Source organism: Cyprinodon tularosa, unplaced genomic scaffold (genome assembly GCF_016077235.1).
Source record: "Cyprinodon tularosa strain WSP-4 unplaced genomic scaffold, ASM1607723v1 ctg332, whole genome shotgun sequence".
NCBI lineage: Eukaryota > Metazoa > Chordata > Actinopteri > Cyprinodontiformes > Cyprinodontidae > Cyprinodon > Cyprinodon tularosa.
In genome coordinates, this window is record NW_024039044.1 from 1,302,861 (window position 1) to 1,328,191 (window position 25,331).

The following is a 25,331-nucleotide window of genomic DNA, read 5'->3' on the forward strand; positions in this document are numbered from 1 at the left end:
TAATCATTTGCAAAATAATAATTTGTTGCAGCCTTTATTTCTAGGCAGATTTCACTGATAAAAACGTCTTATTTTGATTACGCAGTCGAACTTCTTTATTGTGAGCGACAGATTCTTGTGGATTAAAATCAACATTAGCAAACACATTTTTAATTGTTTTTATTTTTGTTGCTATTTATGCCACCACTTCCGGTAGTGGGCAAATTTTTCTTATTAAAAAAATAAGGGTACGATGGGCTGCTGTGAGTTCTTTTAATAATTACTACAATGTCTCGTGTTTGGTATAAAATTTTGTTTTTCTTGCAACTATTTGAATATTTAGCGGCAATATAGACTGTTCGCTTATTAGTCGTCAAATAAGGCGCTGTTCATTTTTGTGGGATTTCACTTTGAAAATCCAAACCCGGAAGTAGTTTCCGCAGCAGCGCCAGCCTGACAGCTGCCGTCTCAGCTGGATAGTCGGATCTGCTCCGTGGAAGTTGAGCAACAGCGGTCCGCCTGGATCGAGTCAGCGAGGCACTGCTTGGATTCCCCGGACCTCCACGGAAACTTAAGGCGAGGATTCCGCTCAGGAAAGTCCATCCTTACAGCTCGGTGTTCATCTGTTGAAGGTACCATTTTCATTAAAACATTAACTGCTCGTTATTCGGTAATTTCTAACTTACGGTTAGTGCTTAAACTTATTCATTGTGTGCTGTTTTTTTTTCCGTCCACCGCCTTGAAACCGCAGACAGCCGTTTCATCATTTTACCCGAACTTCGTAGTTTAGCGCCGTCTTTAAACGCGGTTTGGTGATTAGGTTGACCCATGGTGTGATAGCGGTTGAGCCTGCGGCTAGAAGGTGTCCGGTTAGCCCGCCTACAGCAGCAGCAGCAGCAGCAGCAGCGGGCTCCTCTCTGAAAGTTGTCCCGCTTAGCGGCTCCTCACTCCGGGCTCCGGGATCTCTGACACGCCGCTGGGAATCACGACGGCAGAAGATGGTTCGTATCTGACCGGGAAAGGGCTTCTGTCCGTGGGGTGGGTCTCTGGAGGAGGCCGTAGTGATGAGACCTTAATGGAAAGTTACAAACTCCTCAGGTCTAAAAAAGTGGCACTGATTGGAGGCTTTATATTTTAGACAAATGATGAATAAACCCACCCTGGAACATGTTTTCAGAACTCAACATCATTCAGATCTTTTATTTATATTTAGAACATGTGGATATGTTATTTACTTAAGTAATCTGTAAAAAAAAAAAAAAAAACACCTTAAACTACTGTTCAGAATAAGCAGTTAACTTTAAATTGATGCTAAGATTTGACGAAAAATCAGAACCAGAATCACTCAAAGCTGAATCATTAACAACTTTTTAGTTACTGGAATAAATATAATAATTATTTTAAATAATCAAGGGAACAATTGATCATTATTGTAAAAAAAAAAAAAAAAAAAACATTTGAATGATGATCTAATTAACAGTGTTGTAGATAAAAATCTGAAAACTCTGAGTAGAATAATTGGTCAAACCGGTTCTAAACAAAGAAACTAACTTAATTTAAATTCAGTGATAGATGATAAGGTATATTCATTTTTGCTCCTGGAGTTTAAGCTTGTCAGAAGTTGTGAAATGAAAACACTAAAAGTTGCTTCATCTCAAGATTTATTTTCAGATATGAAGACATTACAGATAAAGCCTGAAATCAATATAAGGATGTGGTCATGGTTTCAATCAATTAGGATGTAGATGGTTGGAAAGATGAAATAACAGATGTTCCGGTTGATTTGAAGGTCTTTTGATAAATCGGGGAAAAAAAACCTAACTGTAACAGCAACTCCTGGGCGTTGATGACAAGAAAAAAAAAAAAAAGAAGGAAAAAAAAACAGAAGAGGAAGCATTTAAAGATAAGTTTTGTTTTCCAAAGTGGTTCAACTTCTTCCTTCAAAGGTAAATCAAGGTCAGTTATTGAGGAAACGATGCAGCAGCCCAAACAGCAGCTGCACGCTCGCTGATCTTCGCCTCAAATAGAAACGGGTTGATTCTTGGCGTGTTCTGGGTTGAGGTGGTAACGGAGCATGTTCAGGAAGACCTGATATGTCTGTACGGTGAAGGTAAAATTTGTTTTAAACAGGTGGCAGCCATGTTTGATTTACATGCCCAGGTCGGTTAGAAATGTTTCTGCTGTTTTGTTTTTTCAAATCTGTCTGTATTTGTGAGCTTCATATTCCCTGAGGCGTTTCTTCTTTAAAAAAAAGTTTTGCACAAAAGCACTCAGCAGTAGCTTCTAAAACCTTCACAGCTAGAGACGTATTGTTTTACTCACCAACTGCTAAAGACAGATTATTGTTGTGTCTCCCAGATATCCAGCAGTCAGAGATGACAGACTTAGATCAGGGTGGATTCTTCCATCGTTTTATGTGGAGAAACCAGAGCCCTGGAAGTTAAACTGGTCGGACTCTGTGAGTTTCCATGGGGGATCAGAAGGTTAAACAGCTCTAACCCATGACAGAGGAGCTTTTATTGTCATCATGATCCAGACTCTAACATCATACAAAGACCTCTCCCCCCTTTCATGGCTGCTCTGGGTCTTATTGATTCCTCCTTTGGAAATGGACTCTCCTCTGAAACTGGCTTTGCTCTGGCAGCTCTTCTCTTCTATGGAGGATTTAGTTACACGGAACAGATCGGATCCTTTTATGTTCTGTGATATTTTAGAGCTGAACTGTGTTTTATCTGTGGGCTCCTGACAGCCCGCTGCATTAGCATCCAGAGGTTTGAGCTGAACCCATCAGTGGCATTTCTCCACGGTGATCAGAGATCTTCCAGCGGTCACATTGTTGGCCTTTCCTACTGGTTTGGTTTCTACCCAGGAGGCTTTTGTCCAGATCAACTGTCCCAAAGTGACTTGGTAAAAAAAAAAAGTGTCTTCACTCGGGATGCTGGGCTATTCGTTGAGGGTCCTGGGTTCCCGGACAGGCTGCGGATAATCAGCCAGGACGCCGAGCTACTTAGGCCGCCTGACGGCTTGGCTGTTTTAATCGCTTCTAAAGCTGTTTATCTGCACAGGCCTCTCCGTGTCTACCTGGCTCCTCTGGTTAAAAACAGGTGGTGGATTATGTGAGGTGTGTGAGAAACGCCTGATCTGAAGAGCCTGAAATAAAGCCACTACTGGTTTCTAGCTGCACATCTGAAGAGATGTTTGGAGCTAAAAGTTGGTCATGGTGTTCCTATGTGTGAATCTTTACTGTTATTGTCTAATGTGTAACCTTGTCTCTAGTTGGGTTGCGAGAATTGCCCGGTGGGGTGGGGGTGTCCTTGGAGCCTTTGTCTTTTCACTGATCTGTTCAGGTCAGCCAGTTCAGGTCAGCCAGGTCCTTTAAGTGTCGATTTAGATTTTGAGACCATTTGTGGAAATAAGAGGCGTCTGAGTGGAATGTTATGGGAGAAATGAAAAGAGGTGTTAGATTTCTATTTTTTCTCCTCAGCAGAAGCAGCACAGCACCTGCTTCATGAGTGGGAGAATCTTGCAAGTGGCGAGTCGCACGTTATTAGATGATCAGAACCCAGCATGTAGAGCTACCTGCTGCTTTCTGTGTCCAGCTGATGGGAAGCAGAGGAGCACAGCCCTCTCCAGCCTCTGGGGGTCAAAGGCTACTCACCCACCTTACCAGTCTGTGATACCGATCCCCCACCTACCAGCAGCTCACCTGGTGACTGAGAGTAAAGGCCACGCGAACCTGATGCCAGCGACCAGACAAAGGTTCTCTGCTCTCCTGAATATTCACTGCTTCTCTTTAGTCTGGTAGAAAATCTCTCCCTGCCAGAACGTGTGGGTGCGCTCGCTGGCATCGCCTCAGCTGTCAACTGGCTCCTTGGCCAATTGCTTTTCTCTGAAATCCCTGCTCGGATTTTTCTGCTGCGCTTTTAACAGGATCTTTGACTGAATTGACGGAGCATGGAAGTGGCTGGAGCTGGCTAAGCTAACTATTGCCTCGTTTTTCCAGTCTGCTGGGAAATCTGGTTGATCTGTATTTTACTCTGACAGCTGATGATTTCCTCTGGTCAAATTTCTCATCACTCGTTTCTTTTTTCCAGGAAGTTGAGGCTTTTCAGGCTTGATTAAGTTGCCTTCCTTTCTCATTTCCTCATTTGAGCGCTCAGACTGACCAGATTTGAACCCCTCTGTTGATGCGCTGAAGACAAGTCGGCCTCAGAGGTCCTATTAACAGGTCGGCCTATGATCATCAGCTGTAGATTAGGACTTCCATAATTATGCTCTACCTCCCGGTTGAAACCCTGCTGGGAAAAGTGAGCCACTATGCAGCAGATCCCTCCACATCCTGATCAGCAGCAGAAAACCGATGAGGGGTTCTGCTTTGTGTGGAAGCTGAGGATGAAGGGAAACCTTGGACATGTGAGCTAATCCTGATTCAGGATGCTTGATGACCGTTTGTGTTGATCCTTGTCTGTCATCGTCACAGTGATTGGACCTGCGGTTCCAGTCCGGTTTCCGTAGGAAGACGCTGTTATTGTTGCTTGGAGCGCTGCGTGTTATGGAAGTTTGATTAAAGCAAAGGAAGGACTGATTTCTCTAGATTACATGTCTCTGTTCCGGAGATCTCTCAGCTCCAGACCGGATCTACGGCCCAGCCTTGCCTCTGTTCTCGGTGTCGGAGGCATGACACTGTTTGGTGCCTGCAGGGCAGGGAGGACTTTGGCTTCTCCTGCATCTCAGCATCGTTTCACTGACAGCAACGACACGCCCAACTGCTGGCGTCCATCTGTCCCTCCATCTTTAGGCCTGGCAGGCATTAGTGATAAACCTGGTTATTGTTGATCCTGTCAGTGCAGATCAACCTGCCTTTTTGACCTGATATAGATTTTTGCATTCTGAAGATTCCTTTGATAATAGATTGTTAAACAGAAGCTGGAGTGTAGGAGCCTGGCTGTCTGATTCTTCCGCAGAATGATCCCAGTCTGTCTCTTTCTGTCCATTTGATTTCAGTTTTAAACAAAGATTTACCCCAAATACATCAAATAAAGCCTTTGATTGTTTATGCATTTTCAAATAAAACAAGCTGGAAAATTTCAGCCAGGAAAGAGAGAAGAGAAGGTTGAGACCATAGATCAGTCATTAAAATTATTAAAATGAGGAGCTTGCCAGGATAAGAACATTACACCAAAATAGTGCTGAAGTAAATGATTCATGTAGAAATCTAGTATTCGATTGACTATTCCGGAATACAGGACTCCCATTCTCCAGAAGAGCTTTAAACAATTAATAGAAATATATGACAAATGAAATGCAAGTAAAAGAAAAGCAATAACAAAAGTAGAAACATTAAGTGCATTATACTGGCTTTATGTCCCAGCTGCAATAAAAGGAGATGAAATCCCTTTAAGCTCCAAATACAGAACTTGTATATTTTATGTGCTGTTGGAGGTTGCATTAAATATAACAAATAATTAAAATTGAATTTAGTTTGTTGGAATATTAGTGATTAGGTAAAAAATTGTTACCGGTATTCTTTTAGCAACAGAGAATTTAGTTTTGTTGAGTTTTTGTATAAAAAAGAAAAAACAAAAGTGTCAGATTCTGCATTAACGATCAGAGTTTTGCTAAGGGAGCATAAACAATCTGAGCTGATGATTCTTGCTGAGCTGATGCACCATCAAGGATGTCCTGTTATACGTCAGCCTGGCAATCTTTTGCCCTATATTTGTGTTTGTTTTTTTGCCATCATTTCATTGCTGCATTCAGTGACCATGCCTTGAGGACCTCAAAGCCTGTGAGAAATAATTTCAGCCCTATAGAGCAAAAAAAAACCCAACTCTGAACATGTTGGTTCTGATAGAGCAGTTTGGCTCTGCAGCGCTGGAGGACTGCTAAGACCCGGATGTCCGAGGATGTCGTGTTCCGGGTGTTTAAGCATCAGCGTCACGTTTTTACTTAAAGGTTAATTTGCTGGAGGAACACAGTGACTGATTGATCCTCCTCCCGCCTCACTCATCTGTATAATGCTGCTGACATTTAGGTTTTATTGGGCCTCTGCTGTTGTTCCAGCAGTAGCGGACCTTCAGTTCTATTTTCTGCAGAGCTGTTTCAGTTTGCATGCTCCATCATACCAGACTGATGTCTGCTGTAGCTTATTATGGTCATGTTGGGTTTGGCTGGCAGAGGAGAACCAGAGTTTGTGGAAAAGGCTACTATAGAATTATCCTGACCCGTCCAGATGCTAGTACATGCATCTAAAGCCTAAGCTGCAGTTGCAGCGTGTTAACAATAGCACAGTCTCTCATAAAACCTGCAGATATGCAAAGTTTCCCTGCAGTTATCTGTGTTTGGAGCAGCAGCCGTTTGGAGATAGAAGTATGCCTGGAACGTGAACTTGCTGGTGTCTCCAACCGCTTTCTTTTTGCTTTAGGCTGCATATGATTATTCTGTTCGTATAGTTTTGCTCTACTGTCATTTGTCAGTTATTTGCCTTTAGTCCTCTGTAGCTTATTAAAGCAGTGAGGCAGGGTGCATTCTCAGCTATTGTGTAACTGTGCCCTGGGATGATCCAGACCTTGTTGTGAAGCGGTTAGCAGCTTTGGTTTCTGCTGTCCAACATGGTTCAGAGAACGTTAGGAATAGAAGACATTTCCTGGATCTTTAAACGTGGTTGTTAAAGCTGCATTAGAGAGGCCCATCCCAGACCAATCGAGGCTACGGAGCAGAAGCTGCTCTTCTCCAGGTGTCCTTTATTGATCCAAAGATTTCTTGAAGCTACACTTAACACCCCCTCCTCTCCATTTTAGATCTCCCTCTGTTCCACTTCTCCTCTTCCTTTCACTGTTATCAAATTAAAAGCCTTTCTATAGTGGGCTGGTCCTGGCCTTCAGGCGCTGGGTCCGGTCCAGCCGAGCGGGGCGGGTATCTCCCCCTGTGTGCATGTTCATGTCTACTTAAAGAGGCTTTTTGCTCACAGAGCCGATGAACCAGAAGAGGGGTTAAGTTAGTCTGCCGAGCAGCAGTCATGCAGGGGTATGGGCTTAGATAGGGAGGGGGGTAATCAGAGAGAGGGGGGGTCCCTCTGGGCTTGAGAGCAGCTGAACCTGATACCGGCTCTAATACAGAACTGTTCATTTGGGGAGTGGTTCTAGATGGTGAACAGCAGATTCAGGTGAAGATTTATTCAGTTTATGGTGGAAAGCAAATCCAGCTGCTCTTATGATGTTCAAACTTTTAATTGATTAATTAAGGCCTGCTTTGAGGCATGCAGAAATCAGCAGGAGCTATGGACTGCTTTGGGGATTTTACTAATTCCGGCCTTATGGAAGGGTTGGGTGTGCGGGGGCTCGGAGGAAACCAAAGGAATTAAAAATATTTAGTCGGAAGAATCGGTGAAGATGTGCTCCAGTGTTGGTTCTGGCTGCTGGCTAGATAAAGCAGGGGTCTGCAGTCTTTACAGTCCAAAGTGCCATATTTACATTCAGTCCAGCGAATAAAACTCATTTAGAGCCACAAACGTCAAGTGAGTTTTTTTTTTTTTTTTTGTTTTTTTTTCAATAGAGGTATCGAAATGTATTTATTTTTTCCTTTTTTAAATCATCACCGTGCTTTTTTCAACTTTAAGTTTTGAAATGAAAAGAAAAGAAAAAAAACTTGTGAAAAGACAATAAACACATTTTCAGTGGGGTTTTGGACATCTTTAGAAAAAAGATTAAAAAAAAAAAGATAAACTTCTTTAGGCAATTCAATAAAATTTGCCATAGGAGGAAATGCTAACCAGCACATTAACCGGCATTTGGCATCTCTTTTTTTCAAAGATTAGCTGGCTCCTCGTCATTTTTAGCTAAAATAATGAAGAGCCATTGGCAATGTCTAAAGAGCCACAGGTTGCAGACCTGTCATATAAACCTTAGAAACATCAGATCTTTTATTTTCTGCTCTAAAAGCATGTCAACATGATGGGATATTATTTGCTTCTTCCAAATAAAGTCTCTGGTTTACTGGTACTGTTACTCCAACCACTCAGGCAGCTGTTAGTTAAAACTAATTTAGGTATTGGCCGATCTATTCAAACTGTAAATACACCTTATTGCGGTTAAATGAAGCATCATTTGCATCTGGATATCCTCTTTACTGCTGGGTTAACATTGAAACAAAGACTTAATGAGCTGAGGCCAGGGAGCTGCCCTGCAGCTAATCTCTGCAGCTCCTCATTGGTGCAGCAGTGACAGAGGTATGGGAGGACTGCTACCTGAGGGATTGGGGGCTTCATGCTGCCATCAGAGACAGGATGCTCACAGTCAGCAGTTCAATTAAATACATTTTTTTTCTAACTTCGGGGGGGTGCAGGCTTTATCTTATATCCACATTTGTACACTGCATGATGAAGGTGCTGCAGATCGTTCCACCACATCGCAAAGGTGTTCTGTTGGACTAACATCTGCTGACTGTGGAGACCAATGACGATGGAGGTCTTAGAGGCCTGAGGTCCAACATGGCTGCTTGATATCGGCCAAAATGATCGTCCAGCTGATGTGTCAGTCAGTGTCTTATCCCTTCTGACTGTTTGTGTCTCATCAGAAGATGCTTCTTTACTCAACTGCTGCTGATAGCGGTTAGCCTGCTCAGCTAGCAGATGCCAGTGAAGGTGTCTCCTCTCAGGTGGGACGTCATTCCTGGATCTGAGCTCAAATGCCTGACACAAGCAAACCTCAGCACCAGCTTGTACTTTTCTCTGTGCCTTTCCACAGCTGAGACCCGAGCTCCTCTAGTGGAAAAATACTGAGTGAGAAACAAAGAACACTTCCTGAGTAGTGAAGCAAAGACCTAACTGAATGAACTGAAGCTAAAATCAGCTGGGATTGATTATCTGGAGGTTAAGTAATCTTATTTTTTTTTTTTTCTGTTTTTGATGAATTAATTACAACCAGAAACTCTAAACATGAAAACAACCGTTCTTAATCAATTATTATAAAATTGATTATTGATAGTTTGCTTAGGGACTTTTGCCCTGAATAATATATAGAAATAATGTTGGAATCAAACCCACAACCATCATAAAGGCAGTAATTATTTAATCAGGTCAAAATTCATATTAGTAAAGTTGTTAGAGTTTCGGTTCTAGAAAAGAACCCTAGTTAGAAGGAGCCGCCTTAGAGAAACCTGGAAGTAAAACCAGTTACCGGCTGATCAGTGCTTCTTTATCTAGAAACTGCTGCTTTAGCTGTTATCTTAGAAACTCTGGAACCTTTTCCAGACCCTTTAAAGAATTACTGAAGTAGGTGGATCAAAATATTAAAAAAATTTTCATCAAACTGTCTAAAAGAAGGCAGACCACTCAATTACAAAGATAAACTTTATTATCCGTTTAGCTCTAATAAAGTGGAGACAGTTTGACTCCCGTTCTGATTATGTTATGAGAATCCCTTCTTGGTTCTGTTGTTCTTTAACTCTTCACTTGCTTATTTGGTTCATGCTTTAAGGGAAGGTCAAAGGTCACATTGAAGGATGGGAGTTTATGATTACCGACTAGGACTGCGCTTCATCTTGGTCAGGGGTACGACTAAAGCGCAATTGAAAAACCAAAACACAACTGTCACATTGCAGAGATGATCCGTTTGCTCACATTAATTCTAACAAGAAACTAACTTTCTCACTCCAGTCCTTTAGGTACCAGTAACATGCTTTAGCGGGTTTCCACGGAAAGGAAGCGAGAGTTACTGCTTGAAAAAAAATTCCCATTACTGCTTGAAAAACCGTCAGGCCTTACTCAGGACTTCCTTTAAAGTGAGCAGAAACCAAATCCATATAGTGCAGCTTTTATAATTTGCCGGTTAAATCCTTATTAAATGGTTAAAACTAAGGACTTATAGAAGCATGTTAAAATATCTGACCGGCTGCTTCTCTGCACGGGACTCTAGAAAACAATGTAAAACATCTAAAGATGATGCAACCTGACGGGAAGAAGGGCTGTCAGATATCAGCTAACATTTTGTAACTATGGAAGTTATGACTTGAGATAGCTGAATAATTAAGTGTTAACTCTGTTCTGCTTCCCCAGAAAACGCCATAGAGATAGACCGATACATCGACCAACTGATTATTTTGACCGATAGTGGTGTTTTTAGTTTTTCTTTTCTTCCTGTTTTTGCATTGCTCTTGGCTTCACTTAATTATGCATTCAGCAGCCATGCTTTGAGATCAAATGAGGCGCATCCATTGCCTCTACCGCTATTTGTTATCCATGTTTAGTGTTTTGTTTGATTTGATTATAAAAGTATTTTTTTTGTTTTAATTGAGTCTTGTGTAACATTTTTAATCTCTGTGTCATTTGTATTATGTAAATGGAGAAACGAAATGCATTGTCTTAAATAAATTCACCTGAAAAATTGGCAGCAAATATCTGGGATCAGTTTGACTTATGTTAAAATAATCGTTGACAAAGTCAAAAAACTGTTTGTTTACCAGATAATGAGTCATAACCCAAGGATGAGCCGTACCCCAGATAGCATATTGTGAATTAGAAAATTACTCATTTTCTAAGGAATGACTTATACTTTAGAGAACAGGTTGTTCTCCAGATAACGACTGGGTTAACAGAAAATGTGTTGTCTATCAAACTACTGGAAAGCAAGAAAAGACACAATTTTCAACTCAACAGGGTATTATGGCTTCTGCTGTTTTAGAAACAACTTGGCTAAAGACTTGACTCATTCTACATCAAACAAGTTACAGTATATGTTGCTTAAAGGAATAGTACACCCAAAACATGATTAGCCTTCATTTTCTACTCACCCCCATGCTGAACAACACTCTGGAGTACTTTTTTGATATCTCAAATGCATCTGGAGATCTGGGAGGCTTCTTGCTGTCTGCTGACATTCAAATAATGGAGGTGCCCAGCGCCCGAGGCAGAAAGGTCCATAAAAGTCCACAAAAAACGTTTCAATATTCCTCCATACTGCTCGTCCAATGTATTCCAAGTGTCCTGAGTGGGTAGCATCCAGAATTTACTCGAAACGAAGTCATTTAGAATGTTTTTAGAGCATAAACAGTAGTGTATAGGATTTCCTGAAAGCGCGCGCCTGCAAGTTCACGACGCTACGGAAGCCGGCAGACCAAACCAGCGCATTCAGCTCGGCAAAGAACTCATGCTCTTCCTCAACACTGAAGTCCTCAGACATTTTTCTTTTGTTGTTTCTTTCTTTGCACAGGTAAACAGCACATCTCTTCTTCTACGCTTGCATTATTGGCAGAGCAGACGCTGAATGCGCACTTTCATCTGGTTTGGTCTGCCGGCTTCCGTAGCGTCGTGATTGTGCAGGTGCGCGCTTTCAGGAAATCCTATACACTACTGTTTATGCTCTAAAAACATTCTAAATGACTTCGTTTCGAGTAAATTCTGGATGCTACCCACTCAGGACACTTGGAATACATTGGACGAGCAGTATGGAGGAATATTGACACGTTTTTTGTGGACTTTTATGGACCTTTCTGCCTCGGGCACCATAGACCTCCAATCATTTGAATGTCAGCAGACAGCAAGAAGCCTCCCAGATCTCCAGATGCATTTGAGATATCAAAAAAGTAGTCCAGGGTGTTGTTCAGCATGGGGGTGAGTAGAAAATGAAGGCTAATCATGTTTTGGGTGTACTATTCCTTTAATGAAGAAACAAACTTGTGTCTTTTTTGTGTTTCTCTGCACACACAGTGCTTACAGTGATATTTATTAACTGTAGAAGTTAGATCCGTTTAGCAGCTTAATCTCTCTGATAAATCCGACCTTGGCTTTTTTTTTTGCCACTATATGTAATTCTTCCAAAGAGGATTAAAAGTTAGAAAAAAGTCATAATAAAAAAAAACTGTATGGTTTAACTGGACCTTGGAGCTGCCATCTGGTCGGACTCAGATTAAGCGTTTCAGTAACAAACTTTCAGTAACAAACACTCAGGTCGGGCCTGCCTCTAGAAACACCTACTCTCCACTGTTTAGCACGGTGGAGGATCAATGATGCTGTGGGTTTCTTTCATTCCCTACCTCTAGTTAGGATAAACATGAGAGTTTTGCCTGAAGAAGCACCTATCCTTCACTGCAGGATTGCAAAAGGTTTTTTATTTTTTTATTTTAGGTGTGTCCTGCAAGCTGCGGGAGATCCACAGCTTGTTGGCAGTGGTGTTGCTAAGCAACCAGCAGTAGATCAGATTTGATTTTGAAACTACGTTTACTACTATGGTGACTTGCAAAGTCCAAAGAAGCATATGCTTTTTGTATTTTGGTTGAATAGAATCTGTTTGGAAGCGGAGCAAGACCATCAAAAATGACGGGTTTCTGTCTGTCTGCTTGAGCTGGACTGACTGTCTGTTTAAAGTGGACCAAATATAGTAGAACTTTTGGTAACCAAAATGTTCAGAGACTAGAATCCATTTTGTTTTATGGTTTCCCCAGACATCAGACACAGAGCATAGTTTCATCCACAGACGCTTTAAGATGGACATTGATCAAGGATCCCAACAGGTCAGCCAGTCTTTGCTGCGATGCTGATGATTGTCCGCCGTTGAAGCAGTGCTCTTCTTCAATTAGAGCCACTTCGTTTCTGCTGAGCTCCTTTAAGAGCAGAAACAAAGACAGTTAGCTGGAAGCTGCTCTTGTTTCTGAACTGAGTCGGCTCCATTAATGAATAGGGGAAAGGCCACAGGGCTACAGCCTTTCAGCAGACCCCCCATCCCACCCCTCTCCCGAGGTCTCAGTCATCTGAGAAGGTTTTCTTCCTCTTCTAAGCCCAGCATCCCTCCCAAACCAACTAACACCGAACGATCCAGCACCCCTTCATCTGCTTTAACCTTTCTGTCTAAAAGCCTCATTGTGTGACTCTACTGTCTCTGCTTGGAAACCTGTTTAAAAAGCCAGATCTGTGTTAGAATCCCACTCAGAGTCATTAGCAGAGTGTTTTCTTTGTTTGTGGGCCTGCGGCTGGAGGCTCGGTAATGGAGTACAGGGAAAGTCGACAAAGGAAGCCATCCCTAGTGCTCTGAGCTGAGCGTTAGAACACAAGGCGAGTCGCAGCCGCTTCTGGTAACAGTGGGGCCATCAAGACTAAAAACTGTGGAGTCAGACGTAGAAATGCAGAAAGAGAGCAGGCCATGCCTGTTTTTTTTCTGCCTTTTTTGCTCAGAAGGAGATTTTCTTCCCTTTGGTCAGAGAAGCTTTTTTTTTTAAATATCGAAAAGGGATTCTATTATTTTCTATGGTTGATGACCCGTCAGCACGAGCTCCTCTCATGCCAGTCAGCTCCAGAATGAAGCAGCCATTCAGTTTTTAAAACCCTGGAGGTGTTCAGACAAGTCATGGCTGCTCGGGGAAACAAATCCCATTTGTTTCTCTGGGCCACCGGGGGCCCTTGTGTTTTCAGTGGGAAAGTGTGAGAGAGCGCCAGCTGGGCCGGTATTCACACCCAGACCCGGCACCATCAGGGTAGAGACGGCCTATAAGAATGCAGCTCAAACATGACGCCGACCTCCGTGAAGAAATGCAGAACAGAACCAAGTTCCTTACAGCATCAGGGGCAGCCTGGCTTTCTTTGGGTCTTTCTTTTAGACTTGGATGATTAATCTCCACATTTAAAACCTTTCTTTTCTTGTTTTCATTTATTGCGGTTAAAATAATCTAGGTTTGTTTTGGTTTTCCTGTTGAACTTTAATGTTTTAGCTTCAGTGTTTTTGTTTCTTCAGCTTCTGGCCTCCTGGAGCTGACAGCCCTTAAAATAAAATAGTTCATTAAATATTCATTATCTAAAATATATTGCAAAGAATGGCTTCGTATTCTCCAGCCCCAATCAGGGGGAAATTGCTGGAACCGACCCAGCTTTTGGACCTGCGTGTGGTCGGTCCCTCCCCCAGAACCTCAGTATTGAAGCCTGCTGTTCTGGACCGATTCTAAATCTGATTCAGTGGTTGTTTGGGTTCAGTACCAACATCTCCAGCTTTAGATGTCCTCATAATGATCCTGCTAAAGCTGCTTCAGATGTTTTTGTTACTTGGTGTTGGTGCTCTGAGTTTTGATGTCCAGCTGTTCTGTGAGCTTAGCTGGTCCGCTGGCCCTACTAGACTGGATTGGTCCCACTGTAGAGAAGATATGTCAATTAATTTTATCGTTGTTTGTGATGACATGTCGTTCTGAATGGGGCGAGCAGCAAATACAGAAGCTTCTGAGATTAACAACTGTTTCTGCTTGTCTTGGTGATTATCAAGACCGAACTGTTGTGACCCGTCTGCTGTGACTACTTGGTTTGTTTTATCATGTGGGTCTTTTTTTTATTAGGGGCCCTCTGCAGTGGCTCTCAGGCCAGGTTCGGGTCCGGTTGATGATGAAGTTCTGTTTAATTCAACTCAAAAATGCTTTATTGATTTCAAAGGGAATTTAAACATTGTAGTTTCTCAGTTTATTTTTAAGTTAGATGTTGTTTGCTGTATGCAGTAAGGATCTCCTGTAGTGGTCTGTATCGCAGTGGTTCTGTAGGACCCTCTGGCTGGAGATGCTCAGGCTTATCCATAATGCTCTTTATTTTATGCAGAATTCATAAAATGGTACCACCAGAGGAACAAAAAAAAACCCTCATGTGGGTTAGTGTTCATCTGGTTCAGCTTGAGTTCTAATTCTACTAGCCGGGATGCAGAACCAGGATTTGGGTTGGTTTCACATAAAAGTCATGCGGGATCGGATATCTGTGATTTAATATTGGCTATTAGAGGTTCAATCTAGTACACTTAACAAGGAAATGTTATTTCTTTCTTTTTGTTACCTTACTTAACAATGTTTATATTAAAGCTAAAGCCGTCACTCAGATGGTGGGTTGTTCATTTATTTGACGGTTGGATTGGTATCTGATATCAGACGATACATGCCACCCGGGTATTGCTATTCGGTTGGATCCAAAAAAAAAAAAAACGTACTTGGTGCATCTCTAGTAATGGATATTACCCACTATCACTAGTGTTTTTTTTTAGAGACGGCCCATCACCAGCATTGAAAACCAGTACCTGGTCTCCCATCCCTGCTTCTTCTCAACGCTGTTCCTGCTGTACTCCAGGTGGCGCTGATGAGCTCTGTGGTCAGTGTAACTGGCTGATGTAGTTTATGTCGCGACGTGTAACGTTAATCACATTCCTAAAGAAACTTCCAACAACTCGTTCCATAACGTCCTCCTGATCAACTCTGCCGTCGCAGCTGGAGGAGATCCTGGTTCCATTGGACCTCCTCAGGGCATGTATGGTCGCTGATATTTGAGCATTTCTTCTTTCTCTCTTCTTCTCCTCTCTAGATCCACAATGCTAAGACGACAATGGATCCTCCAGGTCATCTGAGACATCCAGTTATTGCTGCTGTCACTCCCAGACAGTCCGTAAGCCCCAGCGGGGCTCCATCTCCCACCCTGAACTCCACCCCTCCCCCTCATCCAGGGTCCTCCTATCTCCCCCACCCCCTGTAGAGGAGGTAAGGTGAGCCGTCCCTTGTAAATATGCCTGGATGGAGGTCTCAGGGGCGTCTTATCCTGCTGAACTCCCTGACATGTGGCCTGGAGATCTGTGTGGCAGCTGGGATCACATACGTGCCCCCACTGCTGCTGGAGGCTGGAGTGGAGGAGCGCTACATGACCATGGTCCTGGGTGAGTCACTGTGATGGACTGGAGTCTAACCTGACTCCACTTTCATTAAAATACCTTTCAAATAAAACTAGTTGGTATCTTTTAAAGCTACTAGTTCTTCTCACAATTGGTTCCCTGCAGTCAGTATTATATTAGATATACGGTAATATATACAGGTAAATTACATACTAGCAAATTCAACCATAGTAAAGTTTTATACAACAGATAAAGAGCCCAATAAATTAGATATTTTACTTAAGTAATACGTTTAATTCAAACTGATGTTATGGGAATCTCTGACTGAGGTTCAGGCCTCTTTGTCTAGTTTTAAAAGTATGTGACTTTATGTTGAGAAAGTTGCTTTAATAATCTGTCCTTTAAAGTTTTTTTGTTTTTAAACCTGATCGATCAGCAGTAAATTTACTGTTTTTAAACAAGCCATTAGCTTTAGAGCTTCTGTCTACTTAGCTGAGAGTAATAACAGGAAAATGCACTTCATCCACTCTGCTGACTGTCATTAATCCTGTGAAGCTCCTCTTCCTCAAACAAATCAGCTTGTTTCAAATCAAGAAGCTTTTATCCTTTTTTTTTTCATTCTCTGAATGGAAAGAAACCAGATAAGTTAAAACCGCAGTTTATTTGCAGGGGTCATTATTTCAATGCTTTTTTTCTTTCCTAGTCAGTTGCTCCCATGTTTGCCAGAGGCCAGCAGCACCCTATAGGATACATGTTCCTCAGTCACACTTGACCCCACTGATCATCCTTTCCAAGATGAACCATTCATTTTACTCTTCCTGGTCCCTGGATGACACATTTGATCATAATTCATCATGTTATTATTGTTACTCAATCTAAAAATTGGAAGCTATTCTTTAAACAAACACACACTGTTCCCTGGAGGCCTTTGGCTAATCTCTCAGTACTAGTGTCGGATTTACAGCTGCCATCTTTGTACTTTCTTCTGGAAGTCGTTTCACTCCTTTGTGGTTACCTTCTTCCTCGCTTGTCCTCGGTTAGAGTCGAAAATCTCGCTGTACTTTTTCTCTTTAGTGTGTAAACAGCTCGCTAACCTGTGGACTGAGGCTGTGAAGCATGTAAGTTGGCGCGTTCCAGGAAGTTGTGGGGAGAGTGTCTGAGACGGAGTCTTTAAGCTGCAGAAGGTGTGATGATGGGCCTCGACAGCTGCAGCAGGGAGTAACACGCAGGGGCAGTTAAAAGCAGGGCTGTAGTTTGTTTACCTGTTGCTCAGACTTATCTGAGGTTGTGTAAAAGTACAAACAATTAATTGTTGATCATAAATGTTTTTTATGTATGGAAAGAAAAATACCTTCTATTCTAAGATATAAGACTGTTTATAACAGTTTGAATCTACAGTGAAGGAGGGATTATTTTTTCTCTGTCTCCATGCAAGCACCCAGCACCCCATGGTGATTTCTAATTAGCCAGACCAGCCACATGTGGAGAATAAGCTGCTACCTTCAGGCTGCACGCCATCTGTAGGAACAGCGAGCGATGATGACAGAGACATCAATCCACCGTAGTAAGAGGCAACAGAGAAGACCAGTAATGCTTAACCTAAATAAAAAAAGTACCTGCAGGGAGTGTTGAACCTGTTTATGAAAACCCTTCGGTTAATCTTCCTTTTTATTATGTATGAGCTGTTTGGTTTTCACGCTCTAAAGCTTCAGTCACCCACTGTTTCCTATCTCACCATGTATCCCAGCATGCTGAAAAATCTCCCAGCATTCAGATCTACAGGCTCTGTTATGGTGGTGGACGCATACAGCGTGAACAAGCGCTGTAGGCGTTTATACTTGATGTGAACGTTGGTGTAGTATTGTCTAAAAACACAGAAGGGAGTACTTTTCCTTCCTTCTAGTCACATTTTATTTATTTTAAGAGGGAAATGTTCTTTTTGACCTTCCTATAGCAATAAAAACTTTAAAAAAATCAAAAAAATCTAAACTTCAGTTTCCATTTATACTTTTCTTTTTTCTGTTTCTCTCTTCCTTCTGTTCTTAAAGTTATTAAATATTTCTGTGAAAGGTTTTCATATTGTTTTATTCTGGCTGGTGCAGTGCGCTCACACAGCGCCGAGTTAACAAGCAGAGTTAACCCAGGCAGCACGCAAGGCAGGGATGGTCTGTTTGCTTCAATGATGTGTTCAGTGGATCAATTATAAACCTAGCTTAATGAAAATAAGAGACAAGAAAAAAAAAAAAAAAACGAAAACCCTGTTACATCTTTGAAGTTTGCTTTTTAGTTGCTCTCCTCCTGATCTCCTCCTCCTAATCTTTACTGTAATCAAGGGTGTTAAAGTCAGTGATGTTTTTGTCTGAGTGGGTTCCTTTAATGTCCAAGTCTTGTTTTGTAGTTGTGGAACACGATTAAAAGGTTTTTAATCAAGTTAATTACAGGGTCTGCAATTTATAGCATTTTATATCGAAACACCATTTATCAACAAAATAGGTTATTTAACCATTGGAAACTACTGGAAGTTCTCGTCATTTAGCCTTATTTAGGAACCCCTGATATTTTATGCAACTTATTTTAAAGACTATTTTTATAGAAGTCTGAGCAGTATATGAGTATGAATTGTCAAAGCCCTCGTCTGCGTAATTCTCAGGCTCTCCAAAGTTTCCTTGTCCAGTTTGAGCAAAAAAAAAATAGGAAAAAATAAGATTATAGTTTAATTCTTAAGTGTTTGTGTTTTATTTGAATTAGACAGTTGTGTTTACTACCAGTCTAATGCTAAAGCTAAGATATGTCAGCTACTCATCCAGTCGTCCGGATTAGAAATTTGAATACCCACAGTGGACCTGTGATGCCGCTTGTGCGCCAGATTTACGGATGTAACGGAACCAGCGAGTACAAAGGGTTCCTTTACATGTATATAAGAAAATGCTATTAAATGCGTCAACTTTTTTATTTCTAATTAATCATAATGAATGCATTGAGGTCCTGGCCCTAATGTAAAGATTAAACAACTCTCAGTCGCTGACTGATCTGATAATGAACCCTGGTAGAAAGATGGTAATTAGTTAAATCATTCAGAAGGTAGGGTAGGTCAAGTTGTTAGTTTCCCATTAAGTTATTAGCTCCCAGCATGTCGATGTGATTAAGTGACAGCATTACTGGGTCATGGCTGTGATATTGGAGCTGAAACTGTATTCAGGTGATCGTTACCATGATGAAAATTAAGGATCTGTGTTTAACATCCAATCAGAATCGATATAATTGATCTATTGAGTTGTTTTAGAACCCAGAAGAGAACCGTAGCCCAATACTAAGCTTTGTCCGTTAGTGTTTGCATCGCTGCTCGCTTTCACTTAAGTGCTGGTCATCCCAATTCTGGATGCCTCACTCTCTACTGTGATGTAACATCCCTTGTGGAGTAACTGCAGCCGTGCTGCTTGAGTTCAGGATTGGTTAACCAGAAAGAAGCTCAGCCCCTTTTGTCACACTGGGGCAGATTTCTCCTTTATTCCCCCTCCAGTGGATGATCTAATGTTAGTAGGTTTTTGAATCTTTTCCATTATTCCCCTGGTGGTCTCTGCAGGTATTGGACCGGTTCTCGGCCTCCTTTTCATCCCCCTGATTGGCTCGGCCAGCGACCAGTGCAACAGCACTTACGGGAGAAGGCGGCCGTTCATCTGGCTGCTGTCTATGGGCGTCCTTCTGGCACTCTTCATCATTCCCAACGCGGACCTTCTGGCAGCGTGGCTTCCATGGGGTGAACGCCGTCTGCAGGTGGGAAAGCTCATTATTTACCTGCAAAGTTTGACGAAACCTTTCCAGAATGAGGGTCTCTACCCTCAGTGGGTTCATGATATTAATCTGGAGCCTATCAATGAGTCGACTTTAAAGTTTAGATTTAAACTACAAAGAGATGGATGGTTTTCGCTCAACTCTGGTCATCTTGAATATTTTGAAGCTGGGCAGATGTTTATTAGTTTTAGAGGCTGACCAATGTGGATCTTCTTTGGTTCCAGGTGGGCTTCCTTATTCTTGGCGTGGGCCTGCTTGACTTCTGTGGGCAGGTGTGTTTCACCCCTCTGGAGGCTCTGCTCTCGGACCTGTACCGGGACGAGGAGGACTGCAGCCAAGCCTTCGCCATGTTCTCCTTCATGGTCAGCGTGGGAGGCTGCGTGGGCTATCTGTTACCCGCCGTGGACTGGAGTCGCAGTCTGCTCTCCGTCTACCTGGGAGGCCAGGCCGAGTGTCTGTTTTCACTCCTCATCCTCATCTTCGTCACCAGCGTGATCATCACAATGAAGGTGTCCGAGGAGCCTTTGTGTGCCAGTGGCGGCCCGAGCAGGTCGGGACCCCTGCTGGAGCCGAGCGCCGGCTCCATGGAGGTGGGCCGCTGCGGACTTCCCCGTTCCTGCTTCTACCTGCTCAGGTGCAAGCTGAGGCTGCTGAAGGCCGGGCCGCTGCTCTGCCTACTGAGAACCTGTTGGACCATGACCCCAGCCATCTTCTGGAGCTACTGCCACATCCCGCGGGTCATGAGGCAGTTGTGCATGGCCCAGCTCTGCAGCTGGATGGCTGTGATGTCTTTTATGCTTTTTTACACCGACTTTGTGGGGGAGGGCCTTTATGATGGGGTACCCAGTGCCTTACCAGGGAGCATGTCCAGGCAAAGATACGATGAAGGTAAGATTTTATCTTTATTCATCCAATTGATTCTTCTTGGATCTATACTTTATTAACCTGCTTCCTAACCAAAGGACGTGCTGTAAATGCTTTCCTATTCCCAAATCAGCAAACTCTTTTAAAGGATTTGAACACAGTGGCCTTTAGTTTTAGATCTTTGGAGATAAACTTGGATCCCTTGAGGAAAACGTATCATTTGATCTTGAGAATATTGAGTTGATAAAAGAACTTCCAACTGCCTATGTTTGTTTGCTTAGAGTAGAATAGGGAGAAAAAAAAGCTTTTTCGTCCCACTGTGGGGAAACTTCCTGAGAGCACTGAATGGAGGCGTACAGATTCACACAAGGGTAAACATAAGAATAAGAGAGTGAGCTGTGCTCCAAAAGAAATAAAAACATCAGTATATTAGCTGAAATGTGCCACTGAATTAGCCTGACGTAGTCCGACTCAATTCTAGTCAGAATATGAGTCTGATACTGCTCCATAGAGCTGTGATTATGGGGCGTGTTTCGAACGAACCAGGAAAAAAAATGCCTCTGCACTCAATTGGATAGACCTACAACCAATAAGAGCAACGGAGTGCGTGACGTATGTTAAGCGAGGCATAGTTGTTGTCCACAAAAATCAAAGCGTGCAGTTGCATGCCTAGAATAAGAAGATGAGCCTTGATCGCGTTTCTCTGTTCCTCTTTTAAAATTAATTTACTGTCGATATCTTCTAGAACAGACCTAATAGCAGAATCTACTCACCTAAACTCTCCAGCGGCAGCCATTATTGTTGTCACCCAAGCGCGCTTTGGTCACGTGGTTGATTACGTTACTCTTGATCATCTGTCCATCATCGTATAAAGCCCGCCCTGACAATTTGATTGGATCGCCTGACAGTGGGCGATAATACTCGCGCTACTATGGAGCAGAGCCAGACCGAACTTCCCCGAACTCAAACCTTGTGGGCGGGACTAAATTCGGACTGGCACCCAGGCTACCACTGAATAGGGCGATGATTAGAATATTGAAAAACATTTAAATATATATTTATGCATAAAAACTAGAACGGAAAAAAACTTTTAAAACAGCAGAGATGTAAATAATGTATTTAGTGTGTTTAAAGTAGTGATGATTCTAAAGCTTAACAGCTGCAGGGGGGAAGGATCTGTGATAACACTCCTGAATGCACATAGAAGGCTCTCAATGTCTTTCAAACCCCAGTCTTTCTCTATGAGTGCAGAAGAAATGAAGAAATATGAAAACTGAAGGAACAAATTCATATAATCATGAAGCTGGTTTGTTAGATTCCAAACTAAGTGTCCTTAGTCTAAGTCGTGAGTTTAGATGTCCCTCACTTTTTAGCATCCTCTCTGATCCTCTGTTGAATCTCACTGAACTGCTCTTCTCTGGGATTTTTTTATCTGGCCCGTATAACCTTCCCATCTCTGTTGTCCCTCTTTCTAATTTCCTACGTCTGCCTCTCTGCCGTTCTTACTGGACTCTGAGGAATGTCACATTCACAAAGAATCAGTGTGGAGGAATCTGCACACACTGAACATGTTCATTCAAGTCCAGTAGAGAGCCAGAGCAGGACCACAGTGGATGTTATTAATCCGCCGGTTCTGTCACCGTCTGGGGGAATCTACCATGTCTCCTTTACCTTTCCTCCTGAACAGCAGCTGTTGGATCCTATGATCATCTTTTTGCTGCTGATTCAGGCTCACTTCTTTATTACTGGTAGGAATTTTAAGTTCTCAGTTGGATTAATAAGATCCACTTAAGCTGTTGGCTAGTAGTTCTGCCCCGGTTCTGAACTTCTGACCCACACTATGCACAGAGAACACGTTTAGGTCCCAATTAAAGCACTTGCAGTTGGTAAATGAGATATTTTCGAACTTTTGGACCTCTCATGGAAAGTTGTTTTTTATTCATTTAGATTAAATGGGAATTTATAATTCAGTAAAAACTTAAAAGTCTTGGGTGAGCAGCTCAGCAGGGAAGAAAACTTCTATTAATCTAATTCTGCAAAGGAATTTGCGGCTCTTCCTCTGTTGTTTGGACTTCACATTCCACCTGGGTTAGCTGCTAAGACCTCGATCAGATGCCTGCTAACTGGGCCAGACGGAGGCCAGGAAGCAGATTACCACAGTAAACACGGACAGGCCCCGTCTGCTTCTGCGTCTCCAGCTTCTCCAGGATTTATTGAAGATTAACTGTCTGTTACGGTCCGAGTCACTGAACCCAGACCTAGATCTCTGGGAACCTCTTCTTAAGCGGATGTGTTTCTGAATGCGAGTAAACAAAAGTTTCTCCTCCCTGTGGGTTGAGATCGGGTGTAATATGCTCCAAGCCTGTCAGCAGACCGGGTCGGTCTGAGGACGGATATAAAAGAGCAGATGTGGGTCAGTGGGATGATGGCGTTGGGTAATTGGGGTTCCGTACTGGTCACTGTGTTCAGGGGCTTCCCTCTAAACTGCAGGAGAAATAATTCATTATTGTTTTATTGAAGTGGTTTAACTGAAAAGGATAGAAAAGCGTAAAGAGAAGCGGCTCCCTGAAACTAAAATCAGATCTAGTTTCTGGTATGTCGGGTTGGAGCCTTGACCCGGTACTAGCGCTGCTACTAACGATTATTTTTTTCAAATCGATTAATCTGTTAATTTTTTTCGATAAATCGATTAATAATTGGATAGCAAAAGGTTCCTCAAAGAAGACTTTTTAAGAAATTAAACCGGGTGAAACTGAAACGTTTTTCCTTGAAGAGTTCTGGATAGAGCACTCTGACAGAAGAAAAAGATTTGTTATCTTAAATGCAAGTTTTGCATATTTTTTTTTCAAATTTTGGTATAATTGCTGCTCAAGGTGGGTCACTCTGTCTGCTAAAGGCATGTTCTACACTCTCTACATTCCATTTAACGATTATTTAAATAATCGATTAATTACGATTAATCCAATTAATTGTTTCAGCGCTACCCACTAGCCTCTGACAGCTGTGCCTAAGAACCAAAGATTTCCTCCCAGATTCAGTTCTGGACTGGTTCTGGAGGAAAGGACTGAGCTGGTCCTGTGCTGGGGCCCAGTTCTACTTCATTTAGCATCCCACCAAAGCAAGCATATAACCAAAATATATTGTCATGGAAACGGTGGTAAAAGAGACAGACGTTTTTTAGCTCCTCTCTTTGTGTGATGGAGGACCACATGGGATGTCACTGGTCCCAGTAAGAAGTAAATTATTCCTTATTCATTTTCATACTGATTAAAGGATTTCAGAGTAAAGGTTGAATAAAAAAAAAAGCAGAATTATTTTAGCGGGCTGACTGGTACTGTAGATCAGTGCGGTCCGTTTTCCATTTAAACAGAAGAAGCTATGTCCGTTTCTGATGCAGATTTTCCTCTTGTTCAGGAATCCGAATGGGCAGTTTGGGCCTGTTCCTGCAGTGCGCTACCTCGACCTTCTTCTCCCTGGTCATGAGCCGACTGGTTCGCCGCATCGGATCACGATGGGTCTACCTGAGCAGCATGGTGAGCTTCACAGTCTCCGCTTTGGTCATCTGCCTGTCCAAAAGCGTTGTCTTGGTGACAGCCATGGCAGCGCTCACTGGCTTTGCATATGCAACGCTGCAGACTCTACCCTACACCCTCACCTGCCATTACCACAAGGAGAAGGAGGTAAAAAACATGAGAAATGCAGCATATCAGCTTAATGCACGGGAGTCCATCAACTTACTGTTTCCTTTTACCATTTCAGGTCTACATGCCTAAAGGGAAAACCAAAAGCATGCACAGCAACGGCTTAACCACAATGCAGGATTCTGTTTATTTGAGTCCTGTGGAGGAAGAGGAGGAAGTCCAAAACCACAAAGCAACTCCGTACAGACTCCCCCTTCTCAGCCAGGACAGTTATGAATACTTTCCCATCCAGCAAAGCCAGAACGGCTCGCCTCCCTGCTCCGGCGGACCCGAGCAGGATGACGCTGATCCGGGATATGAGAAGCGCGGCGTAGGCTTGGACTTTGCCATCTTGGACAGCACCTTTCTCCTTTCTCAGGTTATTCCAACCCTCTTCATGGGCTCCATCGTTCAGTTCGCTCAATCCGTCACCACCTACATCGCCTCCTCGGCCATCTTTGGAGCCATTGCCATCTACCTTGCATCTCACATCGTCTTTGACCAAAAGGACCTCAGAAGCTAAGACTTTGTTACTAAGGATGAAATCGTCAGTAATTTCTAATTCAGGTTCATTATCAATGCACTAGTTTTCCCAGAATTCCTTGTTCTAATATGGTCTCTGGCAGGTTACTTGGGAAGGGAAACGCCAACCTGTAGGCAAGGTGCGACACGCTGTGCTTTAAAAGCTTTATTTCTGTCAATTTTTTGTCCTCAGGTACCATCAGCTTGATTTACTGTAGAAGCCAATAGTAGAAGATGTCTGAGCTGAAGTCCTAGATGGTCTCACTCTGAAGAAAACAAAGACGTCCTCTCCTGCCTGTTACTATTTTACTTGGATATATTATTATAACCATTTAGTTTGGAGGTCAGGCTTTAACACTACTGATATGATACATAATTATTTACCTAAATCTTATTTTTATTACATAAAAAATTTCCATAAACTTTTTAAAAGATAATTTTAAAACAAACCTCTTAAACTTTACATGATGCATATTCATTAGTTTAATATAGCTATTTATTTGAAATACATGAATTTTACATTTGTAACATTCATGTATTTCTCTACAATGGCTGCTAATAGTGACATTAAATTATATAAGGTTTAGGCCCCGTCCACACGGAGTCAAAACGAACACGAAACGCTAATATTTTCCAGAACGTTTGTCGTAAAGATGGAGACGTAAAATAAATGTGATCGTCCACACGAATACATGAAAACGCTGCAAAATGTATGCCAGGCCTGTAAGTGGCGCTGTCGTGCCAAAGCAAAAATAGGCGACGAAATGTTGGGCATGCGCACTAATATTTATACATGTTTGCCCTGCGGGTCCATTTTCGTGGTTAAGTCAAATTCAGGTGCTGAACTATGTCGTCTATATTGCTCTGTTCTTCCTGGAGGTAT

General features: G+C 42.4%; 1 protein-coding gene across 2 annotated transcripts; it reads left to right on the forward strand.

Moving 5' to 3' along the window:
• Nucleotides 1-444: 444 nt before the first annotated feature.
• slc45a3 (solute carrier family 45 member 3) lies at nucleotides 445-25,156 on the forward strand. Of its 2 annotated transcripts, XM_038293978.1 has the most exons (6): nucleotides 445-611; nucleotides 15,290-15,635; nucleotides 19,174-19,364; nucleotides 19,607-20,270; nucleotides 23,661-23,926; nucleotides 24,006-24,449. In XM_038293978.1, exons 2-6 carry the CDS (start codon nucleotides 15,488-15,490, stop codon nucleotides 24,447-24,449), a joined length of 1,713 nt encoding a protein of 570 aa, XP_038149906.1. In that variant the 5' UTR covers nucleotides 445-611; nucleotides 15,290-15,487. The 2 variants fall into 2 exon arrangements, with proteins under 2 accessions (XP_038149906.1, XP_038149907.1); XM_038293979.1 differs by lacking the exon at nucleotides 445-611 and having other exon boundaries at nucleotides 15,488-15,635; nucleotides 24,006-25,156.
• Nucleotides 25,157-25,331: the final 175 nt, after the last annotated feature.